This window comes from Delphinus delphis, chromosome 20, assembly GCF_949987515.2.
Source record: "Delphinus delphis chromosome 20, mDelDel1.2, whole genome shotgun sequence".
Classification (NCBI taxonomy): Eukaryota; Metazoa; Chordata; class Mammalia; order Artiodactyla; family Delphinidae; genus Delphinus; species Delphinus delphis.
In genome coordinates this window covers 14964690-14985485 of record NC_082702.1, presented here as the reverse complement: position 1 = coordinate 14985485, position 20796 = coordinate 14964690, and the positions used below count along the sequence as shown (strand labels likewise).

General features: G+C 37.7%; 1 protein-coding gene across 8 annotated transcripts in view; it reads right to left on the bottom strand.

Annotated features, from left to right (window-relative positions):
• Positions 1-12761: 12761 nt before the first annotated feature.
• The window catches only part of LOC132416126 (zinc finger protein 568), a 39220-nt gene continuing 31185 nt past the window's right edge, over positions 12762-20796 (bottom strand). For all 8 annotated transcript variants that reach the window (XM_059999380.1, XM_059999379.1, XM_059999381.2 and 5 more), the window contains 3 exons: positions 19892-20018; positions 19525-19620; positions 12762-15718 (listed from right to left, as the gene is read on the bottom strand). In XM_059999380.1, coding sequence (XP_059855363.1) covers positions 14136-15718; positions 19525-19620; positions 19892-20018 — 1806 coding nt within the window. In that variant the 3' untranslated portion in view covers positions 12762-14135. The remainder of the gene's footprint in view (positions 15719-19524; positions 19621-19891; positions 20019-20796) is intronic.

Below are 20796 nucleotides of genomic sequence, written 5' to 3'. Positions count from 1 at the left end.
TCAAGATCTACATACAAATTCTGCCCAAATCTTTGACTGATGCCTGAAACTTACAAGTAAAAGGAAACTTCAAAGAGCCTAGGGAAATCAACAACTAGAAGACTGGAAAAATGGAGCAGATATTTCAGTTACTGCTTATTCAGGGGAGACAGATTGTATTTTAAATCCAGCCAAGGGATTCCCTGGTGGTGCAGTGGTTAAGACTCCATGCTCCCAATGCAAGGGGCCTGGGTTCTATCCCTGGTCAGGGAACTAGATTCCACATGCATGCCCAAACTGAGAGTTTGCATGCCACAACTAAGGAGCCCATGAGCCACAACTAAGGGGCCTGACTGCCACAACTAAGAAGCTGGTGAGCTGCAACTAAGGAGCCAGTGAGCCACAACTAAGAAGCCCACCTGCTGCAACTAAGACCCAGTGCAACCAAATAAATAAAATAAATATCAAAAAAATTCCATCTATCAAGATTCTTATTAAAAAATAATCCAGCCAAGGTAACTGTTTTTCAGGACAAAAGTCACCACTGTCTTCAAGTTACATCTATATTGTAGTGTATATCAGAATTTCATTCTTTTGCATGGCTGAATAATATTCTATTGTATATATATACCACATTTTGGTTACCCATTCATCCACTGATGGCCATTTTGGGGCTATTGTCAATATGCTGTTATGAACATTGGTTTACAAATATCAATTTGAATTCCTGCTTTCAATTCTTTTGGATATGTACTTAGGTGTGGAAATACAGAATCATATGGTAATTCTAAGTTTAACTTTTTTTTTTTTTTTTTTTTTTTTGCGGTACGTGGGCCTCTCACTGTTGTGGCCTCTCCCGTTGCAGAGCACAGGCTCCGGACACGCAGGCTCAGCGGCCATGGCTCACGGGCCCAGCCGCTCTGCGGCATGTGGGATCTTCCCGGACCGGGGCACGAATCCGTGTCCCCTGCATTGGCAGGCGGACTCTCAACCACTGCGCCACCAGGGAAGCCCTCTAAGTTTAACTTTTTTGAAGAAATGCCAAACAGTTTTCCTCAGCAGTTGCACTATTTTACTTTCCCACCAACAATTCACAAGGGTTCCAATTTCTTCACATCCTTGCCAAACCTTATTATTTTCCATTTTTAAAATAATAGTCATCCTAATGGGTGTGGAGTCATATCTCATTATGGTCTTGATTTTTCATTTTCATAATGACAATTGAAGTTGAGTATCTTTTCATGTGCTTGTTAGCCATCTGTGTATCTTCACTGGAAAAATGTCTATAAAAGGCACTTGCCAATTTTTGAACTTGATTGTTATTTGTTGTTAGGAATTCTTGATATATTCTGGATGTTAATCACTTATTAGAAATATGATTTTTGTCCCATTCTGTGAGTTGTCTTTTTGCTCTCTTGATAGTATACTTTTATGCACAGTTTTTTATTTTGATTAAGTCCAATATATCTACTTTTTCTTTCATTGTCTGTGCTTTTGGTGTCATAGCCAAGAAATCATTACCAATCCAATGTCAGTTGTCCCCTAACTTTTTCTTCTAAGAGATTTATAGTTTTGTCATCTTTTTTCTTGGTTAGACTCATTAGGGTTTTATCAATTTATTATCTTTTCAAAGAATTAGCTTTTGTTTCCACTGATTTTCTCCATTAATTTCCTGTTTTCAATTTCAATGATTTCTAGTTTTTATTATTGCTTTCTTTCTGCTTGATTTAGGTTTAAATTGCTCCTCTTTATCTCATTTGCTAAGGTGGGAGCTTAAGTTATTGATTTTAGATATTTCTTCTTTTCTAATATAGTACTTCAAGGCTATAATTTCTCTCCAAGTACTCATTTCACTGCACTCCACAATTTTGATAAATTGTATTTTCATTTGGTTGAAAACATATTTGAATTTCTCTTGATAATTGTTTAACCCATGTGTTATTTATAAATCTGTTGTTTAATCTCCAAACATTTTGTGATTTTTTTTCAGCTTTTTATTACTGATTTCTAGTTTATTTCTCATTGTGGCCTGAGGCCATACTTTATATGATTTCTAGTCTTCAAAATGTGTTAGGTGTGTTTTATGGCCAGAATGTGGTCTATTTTGGTGAATGTTTGAACTGAGTTGAGAAGAATGTGTACTCAGCTGTTTTTGGATGAAACAGTCTATAAGCATCAATTAAATTCAGCTGATCAATGCTGCTATTCAGTTCAACTATGTCCTTACTGATTTTCTGCCTCATGGACTTATCAATTACTGAAAGTGGGGTGTAGTAGTCTCCTTACGGTTCTATCAGTCATTTATATGATGATAAAATTCACATTTTATCCATTTAAAAAGTGTACAATTCAGTGGCATTTAGTGCATTAACAGCGGTGTGCAATTGTCACCACTAATTCCAGAAAATTTTCATCAACCCAAATGGAAACCCCATGCCCATTAACAAGTCACTCCCCAATCCCTCGTTCCCCAGTGTCCCTGGAAACCATTAATCTGCTTTCTGTTTCTATGGATTTGCCTATTCTGTATAATTCACATAAATGGAATAATCATATAATATGTGGTCTTTTGCTTCTGGCTTCTTTCATGTAGCATAATGTTTTTGAGGTTCATCTATACTGTAACATGTATCAGTACTTCATTCCTTTTTATGGCCAAATAATATTCTGTTAAATGGATACAGCATTTAAAAAAAAACTTATTTATTTTATTTGTTTTGCAGTGTGTTGGGTCTTTGTTGCTGCGCGCGGGCTTTCTCTAGTTGCGGCGAGTGGGGGCTGTTCTTTGTTGTGGTGTGTGGGTTTCTCATTGCAGTGGCTTCTCTCGTTGTGGAGCACGGGTTCTAGGCATGCAGGCTTCAGTAGTTGTGGCATGCGGGCTCAGTAGTTGTGGCTCATGGGCTCTAGAGCACAGGCTCAGTAGTTGTGGCACATGGGGTTAGTACCTCCAGGGCATGTGGGATCTTCCCAGACCAGGAATTGAACCCGTATCCCCTGCATTGGCAGGTGGATTCTCAACCACTGCCCCACCAGAGAAGCCCCTGCATATTTTGTTTATCCATTCATCTGGTAGTGGACATTTTCATTATTTCTACCTTTTGGCTATTATGAATATAGTTCAATCAGTTTTTGCCTCATGCATTTTGATGCTCTGCTCTTAGGTCTATACACTTTAATGATTATTATGACTTCTTGAGCAATTGATCTCTTTATGATTATTTGATGCCCTCTTTTCCCCTGATAATTTTCCTTGTTCTGTTGTAAATAATGCTGCAGTGAATATGGGAATGCATGTATCTTTGAATCAGTGTTTTCATTTTCTTTGGATATATAACTAGGAGTGGAATTGCTGGATCATATTGTAGTTCTATTTTTAATGTTTTGAGGAACCTTCATACTGTTTTCCATAGTGGCTATACCAATTTACACTCCCACTAATAATGTACTAGTGTTCCCTTTTCTCCACATCCCCGCCAACACTTTTTATTTCTTGTCTTTTTGACAGTTGCCATTCTGACAGGTGTGAAGTAATATCTCACAATGGTTTTGACTTGCATTTCCTTGATGATTAGTAATGTTGCACATCTTTTCATGTGTCTGTTGGTCATCCATATGTCTTCTTGGAAAAATGCCTATTCAGGTCCTTTGGCCATTATTAAATCAGGTTGTTTGTTTGTTTTTGCTACTGAGCTGTATGAGTTCCTAATATATTTTGGATATTAACCTCTTATCAGACATATCATTTGCAAATATCTTCTCCCATTCAGTAAGTTGCTTTTTTCGTTTTGTTGATGGTTTCATTAGCTGTGCAAAAGCTTTTAAGTTTGATTTATTTTTGCTCTTGTTTCCCTTGCCTAAGGAGACAGATCCAAAAAAAAAAAAATTGCTAAGACCTGTAAAGAGTGTACTATGTTTTCTTCTAGGAGTATTATGATTTCAGGTCTTACAGTAGGTCTTTGATTAATTTTGAGTTTATTTTTGTATATGGTGTGAGAAAATGTTCTAATTTCATCCTTTTACATGTAGCTGTCCAGTTTTCCCAACATCACTTATGGAAGAGGCTCTCTCTTCATTGTATACTCTTGCCTCCTATGTCATAGATTAATTGACCAGATATGTGTGGGTTTACTTCTGGGCTCTCTATTTTGTTCCATTTATCTATGTGTCTGTTTTTGTGCCAGCACCATACCATTTTGATTACTATAGCTTTATAGAATGCTAGGGGTTTTTTCCCCAACACTTTACATATTTCACTCCATTCTCTTCATGCTTACATGGTTTCTAGAGAGAAGCCCAATGTAATTCTTATCCTTGTTCTCCAGACTTCAGGTGTTCCCCCCACCACAAAACCTAGCTTCTTTCAAGATTTTTCTCTTTGTCTTTGGTTTTCTCCAGTTTCAATATGATATACAGTTGCTGCTTGAACAACACGGGTTTGAACTGCGCGGGTACACTTATACATGGATTACTTTCAATAAATACAGTACGTATATTTTCATTTTACAGATCTTTATGTGTGGGAAGAGGTTTGTGTTCAATTAGAAATCACAATACGTAGGATCAAAAGAACTAGGGTTTGAGTCCTGATTCTATCCAAACTGTTTCAGCCTCCTGTCCTTAGGTGAGTCATTTATCAATTCCTTTGTTTTTGAGACAGAGATAGCAGTATGTGGATTTTTGACTGTTCTGAGGGTCAGCACCCCTAATCCCTGCATTGTTCAAGGATCAACTGTACATATGTGTAGATTTCTTGGTATTTCACCTGCTTGGTGTTTCCTGAGCCTCCTGGATCTGTCATTTGGTGTTATTAATTTTGGAAAACTCTCCTCCATTATTATTTCAAGTATTTCTCCTTTATCTTTTTCTCCTCCTTCTGGCATCTTAATTACATGTATGTAACACTTTTGTTATTTACCCAAAGTTCTTGGATATTTTGTTCTGGCTTTTTGTTTTGTTTTGTTTTGGAGTTGTTTTTAAACCAGTTTTTTCTCTTTACATTTCAGTTTGGCAAATTTCTACTGACATAGCTCCAAGCTCATTGATTCTTTGACCATATTCATTCTACTGATGAACTTATCAAAGGCATTTTTTGATTTCTAGCATTCTCTTTTGATCTTTTCTTAGAGTTTTCATCTCTTTTCTTACACTACCCAACTGTCTTGCATAGTGCCTACATTTTCCCTTAGAGTCCTTTAGCATATTAATCACAGTTATTTTGAATTTCCTACCTGATAATTCCAAAACCTGTGTCATATCTGAGCCTGGTTCTAATGCTTGCATCATCACTTCAGTTTTTTCTTGCCTTTTAGCATAGCTTGTAATTGTTTGTTGAAAACTGGATATGATGTATTGGGTAATATAAAGGGAAGTAATATACCTTAGTGTGAGATTTTATGTAAATCTGGCCAGTAGCTGGACCATGTTTAATGTTTGCTACAGCTGTAAGTGATAGAGGCTTCAGTTTTCTCTGGTGTCATCGTTTCTTCCTCCTCTGTTGTCTTTGGGTTTCCCTAAGATCTCCTTCTTAAATCAAGTCTGTATCCTGTGGCTCTTTCCATTGCAATCTACTGTTATTATACAGGAGCCCTATCAATGTGGTGCTAAGGTGTGGGGGAGGGGAAGCATTCTATACTCTTATAATATTTTGGAAGTATTTTTCAGCCTTTTTTTCCCTTCTCCGTTTCAGTGAGACAGGAAGGTTAAAGGGGGCTGGCACTGGCTAGCTGCCCTTCCCTCCAGGAGATAGGGCTCTGGTAACACCATTTGCCTAGGAGAGCAGGAATTTATTATGTAGAACACTCTAAGTGTATTTCAAAAAGGCTGCCCTTTCCTAGTCCCAAAAATGAGGGGAGGGTGTTTCTTAGATCTTTACCTTGAGAACCTGGTGGGTTCTCAAGAGATAAAACACATGAAAGTGTGGGGGTTCCCTAAGGCTGGGCCACCAGAGCTTCTCACACTCAAGCTAATCCACACTCACCCTTCAGCAATTCATCAAAACTATCATTTAAGTGTTCTTAACAGTTTGTGGCTCCTGTGGCTTTTGCTCCGGGTAAGCTGATTTTGGTTGTTATCTATAATTTTCCATCTCTCCACAATTCAGAGTGGTGGTTTTCCCTGTGACCTCAATTCTCTGATGGGTTTAAGAAAAGTCATTGTTTTCATGAAGTAAGTCAGAAAGAGAAAGACAAATACCATATGATATCACTTATATGTGGAATCTAAAATATGATTCAAATCGACATCTACAAAACAAAAACAGACTCACAGATATAGAGAACAGACTTGTGGTTGCCAAGGGGGAGGAGAGGTAGGGGAAGGAAGGAATGGGAGTTTGGGATTAGCAGAGGCAAACTATTATATATAGAATGGATAAACAACAAGGTCCTACTGTATAGCACAGGCAACTATATTCAACATCCTGTGACAAACCGTAATGGAAAAGAATATGAAAAGCAATATATATATATATAACTGAGTCACTTTGCTGTATAGTAGAAATGAACACAACACTGTAAATCAACTATACTTCAATAAAATTAAAAAAATTCTCCATATCATATGTCAGCAGGGAAATTAATATTAAAACAACCGTGAGATACCAACTATACATACCTATTAGAATGGCCAAAATTTGGAAAGTTGACAACACCAAATGCTGACAAGGATGTGGAGCAACAGGAACTCTCATTCATTGTTGGGATGCAAAATGATACAGCCACTTTTTTTTTTAATGAATTTATTTATTTATTTATTTTTGGCTGTGTTGCTGTGCACAGGCTTTCGCTAGTTGCAGTGAGCAGGGGCTACTCTTTGTTGCAGTGCTTGGGCCTCTCACTGCAGTGGCTTCTCCTGTTGCAAAGCACGGGCTCTAGGTGTATGGGCTTCAGTAGTTGTGGCTCGCAGGCTCTAGGGCACAGGCTCAGTAGTTGTGGCACACGGGCTTAGTTGCTCCATGTCATGTGGGATCTTCCTGGACCAGGGATTGAAACCCGTGTCCCCTGAATTGGCAGGAGGATTCTTAACCACTGTGCCACCAGGGAAGCCAATACAGCCACTTTGGAGGAGAGTTTGGCAGTTTCTTATAAAACTAAACATACTCTAATCAAATATTCCAGCAATCACACTCCTTGGTATTGATATTTACCCAAAAGAGATGAACACTTCTGTCTGCACAAAAACCTGCACACGGATGTTTACAGCAGCTTTATCCATACATGCCTAAGCCTGGAAGCAACCAAGATGTCCTTCAGCAGGTGAATGAATAAACTGTGGCATATCCAGACAATTCAGTGCTGAAAAGAAATAAGCTATTAAGCCATGAAAAGACATGGAGGAACTTTAAATGCATATTATTAAGTAAAAGAAACCAATCTGAAAAGGCTACATACTATATGATTCCAACTATATGAAAAAGGCAAGACTATGCAGACAAAAAGATCAGTGGTTGCCAAGGGTTGGGGTGAGGGAGGAATGAATAGCAGAAAGGATTTTAAGGGCAGTGAAAATATTCTGTATGATACTATAATGGTGGATATATGTGGATACATTTGTCCAAACCCATAGAATGTACAACACCAAGAGTGAACCCTGATGTTAACTATGAACTTTGGGTGATTATGATGTGTCAAAGTAGGTCCATCAAATGTAACAAATGTACCACTCTGGTGGGGGATGTTAGTAATGGGGTGGCTAGGCATGTGTGGGGGCAGGGGGCATATGGGAAATCACTGTACCTTCCCCTCAGTTTTCCTGTTAACTGAAAACTTCCCTTAAAAAAAATCTTTAGGGCTTCCCTGGTGGCGCAGTGGTTGAGAGTCCACCTGCCAATGCAGGGGACACGGGTTCATGCCCTGGTCCAGGAAGATCCCACATGCCACGGAGCGGCTGGGCCCGTGACCCATGGCCACTGAGCCTGCGCGTCCGGAGCCTGTACTCCAAAACGGGAGAGGCCACAACAGTGAGAGGCCCGCGTACCACAAAAAAAAAAAAAAAAAAAAAAATCTTAAAAAAATAATAGTAATAATTGTTGGTTCCCAGAGTTCAGAAGCGGGGGGAAGTCATTGACTTTCAGTTTGTTCAGGTTTTTTTCTTCCTTGTTGTAAGGATGGGAGCAATGACTTCCAAGCTCCTTAAATGTCAGAGCTGAAACCAGAAATCCTGAATTTTTTAATCAGTATGAAAACTTTAATTTCCAAAAGAGTCATATATTTCACATCATTACCATTCACTTACTTGCATAATCATCAGTGCTGGATGTTATGTCTTTGTAATTTCCCAGCTGGCTCTGCAGCTATTTCTGTTCTTGTTACTAAGTGCTAGCCAGTAAAATGTGAAGGAAAGTAATGTCTCCAACTTTAGATACCTGTCCTTAGAGTAAACTGATGTGCCTCTCTGCTCCCTTTTCCACTTGGTTCCTTGGGATGTGAATATGACAGTGTGCCATCTTGGGCTGTGTGAATAAGGTCACCACCCTAGGAGTGTTGGAAAACAAGGAAGAGAAGTCGTACCAGTTCTGTACTACCTAACTTCAGACTACTGAAGTAAGGATAAAAAAAATCAGTTTTTAATTTTATTTTAAGGCACTGTTATTTGAGGTCTCTTACATTCTAAATCTGTATCTCAAAACATTAGCTTTAACAATAAAGGGACCTAAAATACTTTAAATCAAACCCACACCAATCCTGTGAATCATATGCCAGTGTTTTCCAGTAATTTCACTGTCGTTTTTAATGCCATAAGTCAATTCTGCTATTCTGTTCCACTGTCAATATTTGTTCTATTTATTCACATTTTAACATTTTCTTTGCCCACTATTCTTGTTTCTCAAATTCTCTATCTAGGACCACTTATATATTTAAATAGCATGCCAACACCTCTCCTCAGTTCCCCTCCCTTCACAACTTTTTAGTTCATTAACAAAGAGTTTTTGAAGAAACCAGGGCAGATGTCAAAACAGCAGTTCTTAAAGAGTGGTTGGAGAATCCCTAGGGGTCCCTTAGGTCAAAATATTTCCATAGTAATTCCAAGACTTTATTTTCCTTTTTCACTTTCATTCTCTCATGAGTGTAGAGTCTCCCAGTCTATATAACATGTGACATTGCTACAGAATGAAGGCAGATAGGAGAAACCAGCTGTTTTCCATTAAATTATTAAAGGTATCTAAAAATTATATAATAATGCCACTCTCATTATTTTTGTTTTGGAAAATAATTACTATTCATAAAATGTTATCATGTTAACATGTGATGAGTTTATTCATTTTTAAATGAATTTAAAATTTTTATTTCAGTTTGAGACTTGCTGTTGTAAAATGTCTGCCTATCTTAAGTCAGGTTGCCTGGGAAACAGAATCTGAGAGGAAGCAGATTGGGTGGAAGGTTAAGTTGGTCTGTGATAGGGTTGCAATCTGTTGGGGAGCTCTAGGACTGGACTTGCTGTAAATTGCCCTTGGGGAGGCAGTGTTAACCGTGCACGACCCAGCTCTCTTTGTGCAAGAGCAACCCCTATAGAAGAATTTAGCTGTGAGTTGTCAGCAGTCAAGATCCTCAGCAGCTGGCAGTACAATGAGGGGGGAATCTTGACAAGTCTAAGGCATAACTTACATTCTAGAGTTTCCTTAGTGATTGGGCTGAAACGACCCATGGCAGGACTACAGCTGAGATCACACCCTTAACTTCCACTTTACTGTCCTGCTTCTTCATGCCCTTACCATTCTTACTGGGAGAACTTCCTTAATAAACCACTTGCATAGGAATCCTCATCTTAAGGTCTGCTTCTGGCAGATACAAGGTAAAAGAATGTCCACAATAGAACTCGATTCCATCCTCCAATCTTTACCCCAAAATGTTTCTCCCTAGTCTGCTGCATTTTTAGCAAATGGTGACCATCCAGCTGTTGCTCTCCACAAAAATGTAAGAGCTATCCTTTATCTCTCTTTTCCTCATCTTTCATATCAGCAAACTTCAAATCAAGTCTGAAACCTAGAATGGAAATTCTCCAGGCAGCAGTTCACATGCGTCCAAGTGGAGAGGGATTTATCATAATTTGATTAATGATTTTTTTTCAGATGTTATCTCAGTCACTTAGACCTTATTTCTATTCCTTAGGACAGGGAAAAACTTAGAGACCAGATCACTTTCTTGTTGACATATAGTCAGCAGAACAGCCTTCCTAGACTTGAGATTCAGGTTTACTCTCAGGCACTTTATCTCACCCAATAAGCACAGCCACTCTTAGTGGGAGAGGCTAAAAGAGGCCCCTAAGGTAGTCCTTATGGACTGCAGGTGAAATTTTAAAATTTTCTGTTGACTCCAAAGCTATGTAAAGGGGCAGAAGATTTAAATGAGATATGAGCCAAATAAAGAAACATGAAGAATTGGGAATTCCCTGGCAGTCCAGTGGTTAGGACTCTGTGCTTTCACTGCCGGGGAACTAAGATCTCACAAGCTGCATGATGCAGCAAAAAACGAACAAACAAAAATGAAAATAAAAAACATGAAGGAGAAAATCAGGAGACTTCCCTGGTGGCACAGTGGTTAAGAATGCACCTGCCAATGCAGGGGACACAGGTTTGAGCCCAGGTCCGGGAAGATCCCACATGCTGTGGAGCAACTAAGCCTGTGTGCCACAACTACTGAGCCTGTACTCTAGAGCCTGCGAGCCACAACTACTGAGCCCATGTGCCACAACTACTGAAGCCCGTGCGCCTAGAGCCCATGCTCTGCAGCAAGAGAACCACCACAATAAGAAGCCTGTGCACTGCAATGAAGAGTAGCCCCTGCTTGCCCCAACTAGAGAAAGCTGGCACGCAGCAACAAAGACCCAACGCAGCCAAAAATAAAAATTAATTAATTAATTATTTTTAAAAAGAAGAAAATCAGAGTGAAAAATGACAATTTAGACCAAAAAAAAAAGTTTTGCAACTAAAAATATACAGATCTTGTTATGTATATAACACATGAACTTTGAAAACTATTTTTTTAAAAAAAGAAGTCTACAAAAAAGTGTGCTGGCAAAATTGGACTTAGCACAAAATCTATGAAAGAAGAGATTATGAAATTACAACACTCATTTAGATACTTAAGTTTTGGTAAATGGATTTCATAAAAATCAGCACCTGCTAATTACAAGTCACTGTCAGTCTTCAGAAATAGCTAATAAAAGTAAAATTGACATTACTCATGCTTGTACTTCATAAATTTAGTTTGAGAAAGATTTAGTTTTGTGAAATCAGCTTTAAAATAAATGTGGCTGACATTCAAACATTCAAAGCTAAAGATTCCTTTTGAACGACATCGCCAATCCTAATCATGTTTTTAAAAAGGCACTAATGGTTTTCTGCATGTCAAGTAATATTGTAGAGTTGGTATAATTAAAAAAAAAAATTACCTGAAGGGGTGATTCATGTATTGTTACAGAGAATGAGATCCTTTGAGCGAAACTCTTATTACTGCTCAGGGTCTTAGACCACCACTGCTTCCAACCAAAACTAGATAGGTACATAAAACAAGGGTTGTAGAAGAGTGAAGCAATTTTACATAATTGCTTATGGCCACCTCAAGAAAATAAAAGTCTTTCTTGGGACTGGTGGTCCAGTGGTTAAGAATCTGCCTTCCAATGCAGGGGACGTGGGTTCGGTTCAATCCCTTGTCGGGGAACTAAGATCCCACAAGGCGTGCACCGCAACTACTAAGCACGCACTCTAGAGCCTGTGTGCCACAACTAGAGACCCCACGTGCCACAACTAGAGAGCCCATGTGCTCTGGAGCCTGCTCACTGCAACAAAAGATCCCACATGCCTCAATGAAGATCCTGTGTGTCGCAACTAAGACCCGATGCAGCCAAGTAAATAAATAAATAAATATTTAAAAATGGCCTATAAAAGGCTTTCTTGTTTCAAAATATTGTAATAATTAACAATGATATTAATGCCTATGCTGGTTGTATGGAAACTTACAGTGCAAGACTAATATTGTAGAGTTAATTTCTCAGGAAAATCTTTTTTTCTCCACAATAACTCTAAGCATATTACTAACTTATTAGCTATGAATCCAACAAGTCAGTTGCCAAATAATGCAAGACACATTGAGAGAATAGGGATCATTAGACCTTGATGACGCCCTAAAATAGTAAAGAACCACATCTTGCACACCTAGAACAAACAAAACATTGTAATCAGATTTGGCTGTGATAAAAAATTAAATTAAAAAACGAACAAGAAGTAATGAGACATAATCTTAAGGGGCTTTTCCTGGCACTTTCCGTCCTAATTTATAACTTACAGCACAACTTCCATTATGGCTCTGTTGCCCTAGTAACCAGATTTGGTAAGGAGAAATGCTGCCGCCTTCCGGCCGTTTCACACAACAGCAGCTTTAAACCCAGCGCTAATGGTCACTTAATATTCAAAATAATTGCAGGCCTGTAAATGACACCTGCCATCAAAAAAAAAACCCTGGGATCGTAAATCGACCAGAAAATTCAAAAGACGTCAGCAAGACACATTAAAAGAGTAGGTATCATTAGACCTTGATGATGCCCTAAAATAGTAAATAAAATCACATTTGATTTGTCACACTGCTCTCTGATTTTCAAATTTTTAATAAATAATTATATACTTCCTTGAATCTAAGATATACTTGGTTGAAAACTGAGTTCTAAATTCAGAATGTGAAAATGTGGGGGGGGGAAAGCATCATGGGATTGATAAAGCACATTAATTTCATGTTATATAGTAAACAGAACTATCACTTTTAATTACTACTTTTCTGGAAATATTTTTCAAAAAATAGTTCAGCACCTGATAGGGCATATGAATCCATTGTAACATTTTATTCTCTGGGTATAGGCTTCCCCTAGCCCATAAATCCTGAGAAATAAGTACAAAAACACTATTAAGATAAGACATCCATATCACCATTGTGTATCATTAACTTTTAAGATTTATTTTATATGCTACTCATCTTTTTTTAAGGCATAAAAATTACAAGTAAAGCTAAAAGCCCCCTTTGACCAACACCCTCAATCCTAATCTCCTGCCAGAGACAACACTATCAATAATTTGGTATGTGTCCTTTTTAATCCATTTAAAATAGTTTTACATACATATTTCAATAATAAAAACAATTCTATTCTTTGTGAATGATTTCACTCCAATTTACATGAATGTTATTATATGGTATGTTTCATCTGGATCTTGATTTTTTTTTTCACTCAACATTATTTTAGATAACAACCATGTTACACAATACAGACCAAGCTCATTTCTTTTAACTGCTGTATACCATTCCATTATTTGAATATGTCACATTTTATTCATCCATTATCCCTTCAATATATATGTTGTTTTCAATTCAGATATATATATATATATTTTTTTTATTCATATTTATGAATTTCTTTAGGATGTATATCCAGAAGTGGAATGGCAGGGTCCTTTTAAAAAATATTTCCCTGCCTCAAAGTCATAGACAATATCCTGTTATTTCCTTTCAAGAAGTTCAGAGTTTGGCTTTTCACATTTCAGTGTTCAAATCCTTTAGAATTCTTTTTCTTTATATGTTGTAAGGTTGTATGTAATTTTATTTTCCCCAATATGGAGATTCAAATACTCCCAACTGTATTTATTGACTAGGTCGTCATTCTTCTACTGATTCACGATGTCATGTCTAATATATATATAACAAGTTTGCATATATTCATTCATTTACTTCTAGGCATTCTATTCTGTAAATCCTTTTTACTTATCCATTAATGTTCTAATACCACACACTATTATATGACCATAACTTCATAATACGTGTAGTATATGGTAGAAGGTGTGTCCTCTCTGTTCTTATTCAATATTGTCTCAGCAATCCATAGACTTTTATTTCATATGGATTTTAGAATCATTTGGTAAAGACCCTAGAAAATTCTTGTTAGATGTTTGGAACTATATTAGGTCCATGGATTAATTTGGGGAGAAAAGACATTTTATGATATTGGGTTTTTCCATCTACATCCATCGTATTTCTCTCCATTTACTCAAGTCTTTTGCCCTTCAACAAAGCTTTACAATTTTTTCATAAAGATCTTTTTCATTTTTTGAGACTGTGCCAAGATATTTTAAAGTTAAGTAAAGCATGGATTGAATTTAAGAGAAGGCCTTTATTCATTTAGTACACTCGGCGTTTCTCACCTGTATGACCTCTCTTATGTATAGAAAGGGATGCTCTTTGAGAGAATGCTTTCCCGCATTCATTACATTCAAAAGGTTTCTCACCGGTGTGAATTCTCATATGTATTATAAGTAATGAGCATTGAGAGAAGGCTTTTCCACATTTATTACATTCATACGGTTTCTCCCCTGTATGACTTCTAACGTGAAGAGTAAGGGATGAGATTCGAGAGAAGGCTTTACCGCATTCATTACATTTAAATGGTTTCTCTCCAGTATGAATTTTTTCATGTTCAAGGAGATTTTGTCTCTGACTGAAAGCTTTTCCACATTGATTACAATGATAGGGTTTCTCGCCAGTATGAATTTTCTCATGTTCAGTGAGATTTGATTTCTGACTAAAGGCTTTCCCACATACTGTACATGCATAGGGTTTTTCACCAGTATGAATTCTCTGGTGTCGGATGAGGTTTGACATCTGAATAAAAGCTTTCCCACATTCATTACATTCATAAGGTTTCTCTCCAGTATGAATTTTTTGATGTGTAATGAGATTTTCTTTCCGGCTGAAGGCTTTTCCACATTCATTACATTCATAGGGTTTCTCAGCTGTATGATTTCTCATATGTACAGTAAGGGATGAACTTTGAGAGAAGGCTTTCCCACATTCACTGCATACATAGGGTTTCTCCCCTGTATGACTTCTCATATGTATAATAAATACTGAGCATTGAGAGAAGGCTTTTCCACATTTATTACATTTATAGGGTTTCTCCCCTGTGTGACTTCTCATATGCAGATTAACAGATGACATTCGAGAAAAAGCTCTACCACATTCATTACATGCATAAGGTTTCTCGCCAGTATGAATTTTCTCATGCTCAATAAGATTTTGCTTCTGGCTAAAGGCTTTTCCACATTCCTTACATTCATAGGGTTTTTCTCCAGTATGAATTCTCTCATGTTCAATGAGATTTGATTTCTGACTGAAGGCCTTCCAACAATCCTTACATGCATAAGGTTTTTCTCCAGTATGAATTCTCTGGTGTCTAATAAGGTTTGACATTTGAATGAAAGCTTTTCCACATTCATTACACTTATATGGTTTTTCCCCAGTATGAATTTTTTGATGTGTAATAAGATTTTCCTTCCTACTGAAAGCTTTTCCACATTCCTTACATTCATACAGTTTCTCTCCAGCATGAATTCTCTCATGTCTGATGAGGTCAAATTTATGATTAAAGTCTTGTCCACACTGATTACACTTAAAGGGGGATACAACATGTGATGAGCAATGGTAAAATGGTTTCCCATACTTATTACACTCATAATTTTCCTCTCTTATACAGCCTTTCTCATAACTAAGTAAGTCTAAATTATGTTCAAAACCCTTATCAAATGAGTCATATTCATAGAAGTTTTGTCTTGAAGTAACAATGTCTGAGCCCAGAGGAAATACTTTTGCAACTTTTTTACATTCAATGACATTTTCCTTAATTAGAGTTTTCTTGGAGATGGATGTGACTTTCCTCACAAGTGTTTCCTGCTGCTCCTTGATCTGTTCATCATCTTCCCAAACTTCTAAAATGGAGGACCAAAAATTATAACTTTTGAATTTTTCTCCTACTGCATTATTGATAACATTTCAGAAATTTGTCAAAGTGGGGTTGATCTTTGATATTGGCTCTAGTCTCCCAATATGAAAGAAATCCAAAGTGCAAATGTCCCTAGTTTCTAAGATTTGAGAAGTTAACTCCTATAGATAATATTATGGAGAGAAAACTGCCATTAATAGGCCCAAGCTGCTCTGATTGATTTAAAAAACATACAATGCAGATATCAGTAAAATGAATAGAATAATTAAGATGAAAGGGCAAACACATAAATGACTGGATAGCAAGTCAAATGACTAGAGGATAAAATTAACACTTGTGGTTAAACAAAACAGATCGAATGTATATGTTTATTTCTCCCACTTCTTAAAATTCCATTGAAATGACAGTAAAAAATAAAGATTTAAACCCATAAGAACAAAGGAAATAGGAGTAAAAATAAGGGTAAACAAGACATTTCAACAAAATACTGGAAGGCAAAAGGGTAAGAAAACTGTCAACTGATAGCTTAGCTAAGAAATTCAAGTTTTGAGCTATGAAGATGCAAACGTCCAACAACAAAGTGATTTGACAACAAAACACTAGAAAAGCTCAAAACTTGGAGGATTTAGGTACTTAAAAGGCAGGGGTAAGAGTGGGGCTTTAAAAACAGAGGATTAATTTAAAGCCTGGAGTTATATACTGATTTGAAGGCATGAATACATCTATATCATGAAGGTACATAAAGGAAAAAGGAGTCTATATGTAATTTAGAACTATTTTGGAATGCTCAGTAAGGGCTGGAGAAAAGGAGTCATGTAAAACACAGTTCATAAAGGAATAAGAAAAAATAAACAGGAACTGAGGAGAAATCAGAATCCTTTAGAGAAAAGAAGACATTTCCAGGAAGGGTGATCCACAGGATCAAATATAGAAGAGGAATTCCTGTTTCAATATGGTGGAATTAAACACCTCTGTGTCCTCTCCTCTCTGCAAATATGAAGAAGAAACAAAAAAGAAAATATATCCTCAATAAAACTAAAAGCTAAACTCCAATTCCAGAGTATAAGGAAAGACCAGAGGGTACACTGAACCAGGTAGGGAAGAAACCCAGACACTGGCTGTTCTTTCTTATCTTAGACAGAAAGCATGGTGAACAGAGTTCTCCAAAACAGATGGAACACCCTGTGGACAGAATGAATGAGTCATTTTTTACAACAGTGGAATCCAGATGTGTTAAGACTACATGGTGGCAGGAACATAATGGTCTTCTTCTGGCCCTGTCAAATGGTAGGGAAGGCAGAGCTATACAAGGAGATGCAAATAGCCATTATTCTTGTATAAGCAGGATGCTGGCATAGGAGGGTAGAAGAGATACTGAGTGCTAGAGGAATCATGCAATTAATCATCTCTGATTCAGAAGTAAAGGGCAAACCAACTCTTAACACCAAAACTTGTATGACAGAGGAAGTCAACAGAGCAACAGAGGCTTCCTACTAGCTCAAGAGTATTTTTCTAGACAATCTCCAGCACTCTCTTTCTGTAAATAGTGGGTCCAGCAGGAAATAACCTTATTCAAAGATGAGGAATGGGGCTTCCCTGGTGGCGCAGTGGTTGAGAGTCTGCCTGCCGATGCAGGGTACACGGGTTCGTGCCCCAGTCTGGGAAGATCCCACATGCCGCGGAGCGGCTGGGCCCATGAGCCATGGCCACTGAGTCTGCGCATCCGGAGCCTGTGCTCCGCAATGGGAGAGGCCACAATAGCGAGAGGCCCGCGTACGGCAAAAAAAAAAAAAAAAAAAAAAAAAGATGAGGAATGTAGTTATAAAAGGAACCAGTATTCAGATCTATACCACACTACAAGAATCAAAAAACATGAATATACAAGCTTACAGGAAAAACTGATACTGACTGATCAATAAGCCTCATAAAGTTCTAAAGCTTTCAAGAAAAACAAACCTATGGGCATCTAGGCAAATAAATCAAGTCACCTATGAGGGAAAACAATCAGGCTTCAGATTTCTCCAAGCAAAAATTCAAAGCCAAGAGGCAGCAGAGGACTATCTAAAGTCTTCAGGGAACTGTCTACAAAACCTCTAGGAAAGACAGTATGGCTCAAGAATTATATACACAGCCAACTATCAACTAAATATAAAGGTTTTTAAAAAAAGATATTTGCTTGTTTGCAAAACCTCAGGGACTCCAGTTCCCACTAAATTATAAGCTCCATGAGCCCATGCCCAGAATAGTATTTTATCTATATTGTTATGACTATAAATGTGGTTTCCTTTTCCTTATATCTTCTACTCGGTTGTTGAAGTATACATGAAAACTACTGATTTTTATTTGTTAATTTGATACCCTACCATATCACTGGATTCTCTTACTATTTGTTGCAGTTGATTCTTTTGTGTTTTAAGGGATATAATCTTATCATCTATAAATAAAGATGGTTTTACAGGGCCCTTTCCAATTCTTCTAGTACTGATTTTTTTCTCTTGTCTGTTACTTAGGTATAAACTTAGTAAGAAATTTACAAAAGGTATAAAGGAAACCTTGGATTTCTGAAGGACATAAAAATAGATAGATCTGAACAAAGACAGAGAACACGTTCTTGGATAGAAAACCTCGACGTTATAAAGATGTCAGCACTCCGAAAGTTAATTTATGCTTCTAACACATTCCCACCAAAAAATTCAACACGTTTTTCTCTGGAAAGAGATAGTTGAATGTAAAATTCTTATGGTGAAATAAACAATCAAGAATAGACAGCACAGGGCCTCTGTGGTGGCACAGTGGTTAAGAATCCGCCTGCCGATGCAGGGGACACTGGTTCGAGCCCTGGTCTGGGAAGATCCCACATGCTGCAGAGCAACTAAGCCCATGCACCACAACTACTGAGCCTGTGCTCTAGAGCCCACGAGCCACAACTACTGAGACTGTGTGCCACGACCACTGAAGCCCATGCACCTAGAGCCCGTGCTCTGCAACAAGAAGCAACCGCAATGAGAAGCCCGTGCACCATAATGAAGAGTAGCCCCTGCTCACTGCAACTAGAGAAAGCCCACGTGCAGCAACAAAGACCCAATGCAGACACAAATAAGTAAATAAAATTAACAAAACAAAAAAAAGAATAGCCAGCACAACTCTAAAAAAAAAGTGTACTCAACTGGGAAAAGAAAGGGACTGAGTGTCAAGGGTAAGAGACACTCACTTTTAAATGTTATCTTTTGGACTGTTTATATTTTTTAACTAAGTGTGCATAATTATATTTCAAAAAAATTAAAGGAATGAAAGGTGTAAATAAGCAGGAAGGAGGTAACAGTTTGTAAGCCAGAAACTTTTAAACCTATGTGGGATTGTGAGAGTTGTGAAGTACAATGGAAAGTGTGAGTATTGTTACAAAACAAATCTGAGGCTTTTCAAAATAGAAAGAAAAGGAATCTAACTCTGAAACAAATGTGTTTTTAAAATACTATACATCCACCAAATACTGAATACATAAGAAAAAACCCTATGAACACAAAGCAAAGAGAGAGCTTAAGGATCATAGAGAGGGACACTAATCCTGAAAGTAACGCTGTAAATGAACTAGGGAAGTTTTGGTATCTAAAATTTGAAAAAAGGAAGATAGCTCCAATACAGTATTTGGAAGTGTCACCATAATCCAAGGCATTCATACCTTTTGTCACTGTAGAAGACTTAGGCAAATCTTGGAAAATGTGAAATGGTATCAACCCCCTGAACAACTGTCATGTGTCTTTCTCATTCAGACCTGCATTTTCACTTATTCACCTGGACAGGGCCTCCCAAGCATTTCTTCTTCTATCACCCATGGTTCCTCTTCCTGCTCCAACTTGAAGATCACATCTGGTTTGGTGACTTCGCAGCCTATTATGAAAGACAACAAAGGACTTGGATATTAATGCTGGAGACAACCATCCAGACCTTGGGTTGAGTCCTGGGGACTTGAGGGCCTATGAAAGATGAGGATGGAGGAACTTCCACAGTGAGACAAAGTAATTAGCTTTTACCCTAAAGACAAGCACATACAATGAAATGAAGAAAGGGAAGGCTAGTTAAAGACATCTGGCAAGTTGAAGTCGTCACAGATTTCAAAGATAGAAAAGAATTCTGTGTAAAATTGCAAAGTTACCCTTACCCACTGTGACTAGGTTGCTATAGTTCTCCAGCATCACATCACGGTACAAGTCCCTCTGAGCAGGTTTCATTTGCTGCCATTCCTCCTGGGTGAGGTCCACAGCCACATCCTTAAATGTTACTGTTCCCTGTAAAAAGACAATTTGAAGTCATCAAAACTAAACACTGTGGTCAAAACATCTAAGAACCCATTTAGCTGATCAGATACCATATATCAGGCTTGCATATTTATGTAATTTTGTATTTATACTATATGGAAAAAATATACCGTAATAGAAATATCCTGTAGAAGTATGTTAATTACTGAATCAGCAAACTGATGAATTCATTATCTATTATTCAGGAAGCTGGAAACAGTGGTCACTGATTTATACTAGGCTGTGACAGAGATGACATAGACATGATTCATACGTAACTGGCTCAGAACCTGTCCAAGCAATTATGTAATCTAGTAAGAAAGAGGACTTGGAAATAGTGGGGAAGGAGGAGAAATAAAGTTGGAGGAAGGAGGAGAGGTATGAAAATTTGAACATGCAAAATTTGATATTTCTAGGACTTCCAGATGGAAATGTCCACTATGCAGCTGGAGGTATGAAGAAAGGAGATGAGAATTTGTTAGCCATCAACTGAAAATTGGGAGCTGAATCCATGGCAGAAGGATATGAGTGGTTGTAAAGAACATATATGGTAGATTGGTTCAAGATGGTGGAGTAGAAGGACGTGTGCTCACTCTCTCTTGCAAGAGCGCCGGAATCACAACTAACTGCTGAAAATCATTGACAGGAAGACACTGGAACTCACCAAAAAAGATGCCCCACATCTAAAGACAAAGGAGAAGCTGCAATGAAATGGTAGGAGGGGTGCAATCACAATAAAATCAAATCCTATAACCGCTGGGTGGGTGAC